Source organism: Numida meleagris, chromosome 11, assembly GCF_002078875.1.
Source record: "Numida meleagris isolate 19003 breed g44 Domestic line chromosome 11, NumMel1.0, whole genome shotgun sequence".
Taxonomy (NCBI): domain Eukaryota; kingdom Metazoa; phylum Chordata; class Aves; order Galliformes; family Numididae; genus Numida; species Numida meleagris.
The window spans coordinates 15,953,181-15,959,898 of NC_034419.1; the positions used below are offsets into that span (position 1 = coordinate 15,953,181).

The window sequence follows — 6,718 nt, forward strand, 5'->3', positions numbered from 1 at the left end:
AGAGCTGGAAAAACCCTCAGGGGGTGGCAGGGGAACCCAGCTGGGAGAGGAGCAGCAGTTGGAATCGCCACTGTTGGCATCCCTGAGGTGCATGCCAAAAGGCAGCTAGGTGGAAATGCTACCCCCACATCCATCGCATCTCAGCCCAGAAGTGTGGCCAGGCTCCTGTGCTAGATGTCAAGGGGATGCCCACAGGCTGGCCCTCACGTCCCCTGCACTTTCTCACTGAGATCTGCACCTAGCTGGTGTCTCAAGATCACAGTGTACAACTGCGGCCAGGACGGCTTCCAATTGCATTACCAATGCACTGGTCAGGCACTAAATCTCACTGGTTTTGGAAACAATATATATATATATATTTTTTTTTTCTACAGGAAAATAGGATGTTTTCTGGCTGCTCTTAAAAAAAGAGAGGGAAAAAAGCAACAACAACAAAAAAAGAAGTAGGATTATATTAGGAGAAAGCACTAATGAAAAAGGTGTGTAATTAACCTACATGATCAACAATAAGTTTCTGTTTCCAGCAGGACTTGGATCAGGTTCTTAGATATGACAATTTCTGCAGTTTTGCTTTAGACAGTCAGATTCCTGGTGCCAAGAGGAGAACTGTGCTCGCATTCTGGTGAATGTTAAACAACCTGCCCACCTTATCACAGTCATCTGTTTGTAGCAGTAAAGCTGGGCTAAGTGTATATAAAAAGAGCCTTGGTCATAAAACCCCATTGATAACCTTCCCGTCAAGGTTGTCTTGCTCTTCACAGGGCAAGGGGGGTCTGCCTGTGCCAGAAAGGTGTCACAATGGGATAAAACTTGGCACACAACTTTCCAAGACAGGAATTAAATAAAGGAAAAAATGGTGTCACCACTGTGTGCTCTGGAAGTGCAAACGCCAAATCACTGGTCTTTGCAAGCTGCTTTTCTTTTCTTGGTCAAAAACCTCCATGGCAAGAGAGAAAAGCCAAAGCTGATACTAGATCTCCTGCAATCTCCCTCCAGATCTGCTCTGGACACCACAAGAGAGCAGTGACGGGCCCTCAGCAATGCAGTGGGAACGTCTCCCTTTGAGAGTCCTCTGAGGACTTCTTCAGAGAAAGTAGAGGTCTCACCCCTAAGCTGCTGTGCTTTCCACAAAACAAATAAAAAACAATAAATATTTTATTCTCAGTGCAGCTCTGTTGTGCAATCTTTAATTCTTAGCAGTTCCCGGGCGCTGGGGCTGCTTGGCAGGGTCATCTGCGCATTAAATTTGGTCTGCAGGCTACCACAGGAACCAGAGCTCTAGCCAAAACAAATAAAACTCAGAGGCACCTGAAAACTTCCTTCTTGCAGCAGAGCAGTGGCAGCAGGGAAAGCCACCAGGAAAGCCAGTGGGCAGCGTGGAGCACGCCCTGCACCGTGCTTCCTCTGGGCCCCTCGGCAAAACAGTGGTGCTTGGCCCGGAGCAGCTGGGGTCCTTGCTTTTATTGTTCTCAGTCATCATCTTAGCACGCTTTTAGTGCCGTTTCTGGTGGGTGAACGTTATTAAAGATCCTCTCGACATTTCAGGCAGACGCACACTAGTGTTTTGTCATAGTCTAGGAATTCAAACACTCACCCAGTTAGGCAGGAGTTTAAATGATGAAAAATAGAGGTCTCTCAGTTTCAAAGCACTGAACAGAAGTAAAAAAATCTCAAGAATTTCTTTAAACTGTTTTTCCTCTATGTCAGGAAGCTGCAGCGATAAAAAACCAGAATGTCACCAGTAGCCCCTCCTTCAGCAGGGTCCCTCAGAAGAAGCCAGGAGGACTCGCTGGGCACTGGTGGGAGCACGTTCTCACTGGTGGCACTCATTGGAGTGCAGATTGTCAACAAATGGGGATTATTAGTGGACTTGCAGGAAAACACTCCTCATCTACTGATAGTGTTACTGGGCAAAGGTTGTTATATAACAAAAATAAACTGATTATTGCCGTTCTTAAATCAGTTTGTTCCAGTGCTTCTAAGCTCTTGCTGGGCATTGTTTGCTTCCCTGCTGGTGCTTAGCCTACAAAACTGAATATGAACATATACGCTCCAGGTGCAGTTGAAGTAGGACTGGTAATTCCTCCCCCTGGCAGTGGCATGGGGCAGGACAGGGGGAGCAGAGGAGCCACGTCCTCACCCACAGGCTCGGCTGGCACCCACAGCTCTCCTGCACCCTGCTGGAAAGAGATCCCTGCCTTTGGCTGCAGAACCTTCCCCTGAATGACAATCCTGACCGGTGGCACAGGAGAAACCACCAGGTGGGCATTTCAGAAGAACAAAAGCTTCAGATCTATGAAAGTTTCCTGTGGCAAGGCCTTAGAGCAGCCTGAAATGTTCAGAGGCCCGGAGGGAGCGTAGTAAAACTCTGGGTGCAAGACCTTATCAGGCCAGGCTGGATGGGACTCTGAGCAACCTGGTCTAGTGGGAGGTGTCCCTGCCTGTAACAGGGTTTGGAACTAGATGATCCTAAAGGTCCCTTCCAACCCAAACCATTCTATTACTCTGTGATTTGAAGGTCCAACACTGAGAAGCAGATTAGAAACAGCATGTTCTTGGTTTTCTGTGGAGTGAGTGTACTGCAACCTGAGCATTCTGCTCTGCACAAGGCTGGGTAAGAAGACTCTTACAATACAATTCAGTCCTATCGGAAGCCTCATTCTTTTTTTTTTTTTTTATGTTGTTTTTGAAAGCTCTAAATGGCAGCCATTTTCAGAGGGCCACCTTGTTCCTCATGGCAAGCCTGACTTTCTGAGGTTCCCCCAGCTCTATGGGGCTCCACCACAGTCTAGGTTCCTAATAGTGGTTCCATGGAAAACACTTCCAGAGCATTTTATATGCATACAGTGCTCGCTAACTTGGACATCAGGACACATGACTCACTGTGGAGAGGTTAAATCCTGAAACTGCATGTGTGATAAGCAGGAGAGGGAAGGCACAGAAGGGGCTCAGGAAGAGGGGAAGCACAGGAGTCTGTGGACCAAGGAGCAAGACAGAAGGCACAGAGGGGTGCAGACATTGCACAGGAGGAAAAGCAGACAGAAAATAACGGCAAGAAGCAGGAATGTGAAAATGGAAACCCAGTGAGGGCATTCAGCAGGAGTGACACGGCCAGAACAAGGGGAAGAGAAGGTAACTCCAGCAGCGGGATTTTGGAAAAACACCATGGACAAAGGAGAAGAAAGCCAGCCATGAGCAATGCAAGAGACAACCAAGATGTAGCCCCTTCCCTCCTGTTAGGTGCTTAGTAAGGCCATGTATGAGAAAGGTTCAGGATCCATTTTTTAAGAGTGTCAATGGATGCTTTAGAAAAATAAGCCCAAGCAGAGCTTCCACTCCCCTGAAAACAGCCAGCTGTTTATGTGTTCTCCTACTAGGAGATACTTTCCTCAAGTGTATCAGAGCCTTGCTGCTGCCCTGAAATCTTCTTCCATTCGAAGGTGGTGCTGTAAAATAAATGCCCTATTCCAGCTAAGATCATGCTATGGACAGGGATATGTTCCTGTGTTTGTGTTTCACCCAGAAGCCCAATTCTCATTATTTATAGTGGCAACAAATGATCATGTCAAGATTGTTTAAACAAAGTGAAATACGAGAAGATCTCTACCTTGTCTGTGATATTTAAAATATGTTTGTGATGGAAAAGCTTCACGATTCTTCTGCAAAAGTCCATTTGCAATCAAATAACATATCTAACTTTACATTTTTTCAAAAAGTTCATTTAAAAATTACTTTTTTTAAAAGTCATGGTACTTATCTCTGTCTGTGACACTAACAAAGCTACTCTGCATAAAATAAATACCTTGGGAAAAAAAAAAGCTTGCATTTGGGTCCATCACACTCAAAACCTGAAGTGCATCCCTCAAATACAATGGATTTGTTAAATCTGTGTCTCAGCAGTGCTCCTCCTTGGAGCTATGGGGTCCCTCTCCTACCTGGCTCACAGAACACAAGTGGTTCGCCACAGGGCTGATCTGTGCTGCTCTGCTGGCACCTGCTCCATTGCAGGAGTGTTAGGCTGGTGGTCCTGGTCAAGCTGCTCCTGTTGTATCACACTGGGTGCTGCAGACCATGTCACTGAAAACTTCGCTATTGAGCTAGACCTTCATTTTATGACAGCTCTATGGAAAGACAGGTTCCAGCCAGATAAATGAGGCACTGGGAGATAAAACTTCTGTCTCCTCCTGTGCTCACACTTACGTAGACTATCCAAGGACTGACATACAGGATGAAGAGAGGGAGAAGTGGGGAGTTCCAGGGGCATTTCAGAAGCAGGACAATCCTCCTTCTCCACCCATCCTTCCTGGCTAACACACAGATAGTCTCACTGTTATCAACATCCCAATCTACATTAAGCCTCCAGTTCATCCTATCTTCTGTACTAGGAAGACTGCTAAAAAAAAAAAAGAAAAAAAAAAAAAACAGAAACAGAAACAAAACCCCAAATTTTTGGCCTAGCTCTCATACCACTTTGAAATGATGTTCTTGTCTTGGGGACTTCATGCAGTGACTCTAAGCTAGGATGTATTCCTCAGCACTAAATGGGTGTGAATCTGTCAGTGTTAGCCACTTATGACAGTCAGTGTAACTCGCCGCCGATAAACCTCTCAAAAATATTGTCAAGGAAGAGGTGCTACCCTGGCATCATCCCTGTGCTGTTCAAGACTGGGGCACCCTCCTGTAGTTCCAGGCACAGAGGTGCCCAGAAACTGCAGGAGGGAAGGAAGGATTCAGGCTTTTTGAGCTGACTGTAGCTGAGGAATCTACATTTACCTTCAGCACGAATATTACCGCATCTTGGCAAAACATTATCTCCTATCTCAGTTTACCAGGAAGACTGAGATTTTTTTCTTCTAATTCTCAAGAAACTTGTTAAAATAACAGGCCACTTCTCATAACGTTTTCTGCAAGACTCTGACATTTTATGACTGGTAGTTCGATTTTTATAAAACTTATATTAAAATAGTTTATATTGCTTTAGCTAATAGTGAAAGAGCGTCATGACCAGCGCGTTCCTGAAAATAAAATTTAGGAAATATCTATGAAAGAAAAAGGGTAATTTGTAAGATAAGAAGATAAAAGGAAATTTTTTAAATGCTTATCTTGAGAAGTAACAACAAGAAGTTTAAGTGTGTTTTTGCTGATTTTTCTCTCCAACTATTTGAAGCTATAAATGACTTAACTCAGTAAAATTCCAAATGTAATTATCTTCTGTACTTAGCCCAAGGCTTTCCATATATCTCTACGCTGCTGTCTTGCATACAAAATAGGTTTTTCAATAGCTGGTAACTATATAATGTACAACATTGTTTTAATTTCCCCTTCTTTGCTAACCTCTTGCCTACACACAGAGAGACTGTCAAAGCTGCCCAGCTACAGCAGCGAGGTGCAGGAGACAGAAAGAACTCAAAAGCATTCGGAAAGGCAGTTGCACAAACAGGTCACACTTTTACATTGCATTCAGAATATTCCAGTTTACCCCCCTTTTGCACTTTTAAAAAACTCATCCGTTACAAATGGCAAAAAATAATAATAATAATAATAATCATACATGGAAAGTGTTAGTATATGAGAGACCACCAAACAAGCCAGGTCATGCAGCGTTTTGAAATAAACATCAACCATTTCTCCCACATCAACATCTCTAAAGGAAGGGGACCGCATTGCCCCCACCCCCCTCCGCCCCCCGGGTGAGTATAAAAAGCATTAGATACAAACTGATGGATTTCCAATCAGTCAGCCTGCTTAAGTTTCCTATTTCTTTTCAAGTTACGGTTTAGAAAAGAGGAAATGAAGCTGCAGTTTCTTCTGACGGTTTTTAAAACTACTACAAGAAGGTTTTGAAAGCTGGTTTTCAATCATAGTGGGAAAAGCAGAACTCATTTTTTATTGCTGTCGAGAATTGGATTTGATTAATACTGAGGTAATATTAAAATAAATTTTATTTTACCTGTAGCTCTAACTGCTGTACAACCTGCATTTGTACTCTACATTGGGCTGTACTTCTATCATCCAGCGCATGCTCACTGTTGAGATGTCTGTAACAATACACAGAAAATCATTAAGTGAAATGGATAAACAAAAAGGAAAAAGTAGTTACCAGGATGAATAAGCAATCTGAATGTTACCCAGCAGGTCTTTATCAGTATCTGAGGTTTTTTATTTTTTTTTTATTTTTTTTTTTAAGACTTGTCTGATTTTTGGTATTTTTTTTTCTTTGCTCTGTCCTGCTTTTTGGCTTCTGTCTCCTCCCATCACTCATTACATCGTAAGCACATGTTTCAGAAGGTGGCCCATTTGTACATAACAGAAATTCTGCAGAACAGTTGTTTTTCCTCCATTAGGTGAAAAAAGCAGATCAAGAAGTTACAGCAATATTATTTCACATATAATTTCATATTATTGGACTGAAAGATGCTGGATATATCTCAATGGACACATGCAATACATGAATAATTAAATCTCATAGAACCTTCATGTTTATGTGATTAAAAATAAAACAAAACATATGATTTTGTAAAGAATGAAAAACCACATAAAATTCGGTGTATAAGTATGCGCAAAATATATACCAATAAAAGAGAGAAAAATACAGACAGTTACTGTAAAACAAATCGTCTTCATCCAAAAGAAACAAAAAGTCATCCAGAACACCAGACCAGCTAGAATTCAAGGCTTCTTATAGCATGTGTTCTGAAAAACTTCTCCCATGCAAATG

The 6,718-nt window shown here is 42.8% G+C and overlaps 1 protein-coding gene across 17 annotated transcripts in view; it reads right to left on the reverse strand.

The window, feature by feature from the left end:
• The window catches only part of FOXP1 (forkhead box P1), a 344,878-nt gene that overhangs the window by 30,753 nt on the left and 307,407 nt on the right, over nt 1-6,718 (reverse strand). For all 17 annotated transcript variants that reach the window (XM_021409247.1, XM_021409246.1, XM_021409237.1 and 14 more), the window contains one exon: nt 5,951-6,038. In XM_021409247.1, the coding sequence (XP_021264922.1) occupies nt 5,951-6,038 (88 nt within the window). The remainder of the gene's footprint in view (nt 1-5,950; nt 6,039-6,718) is intronic.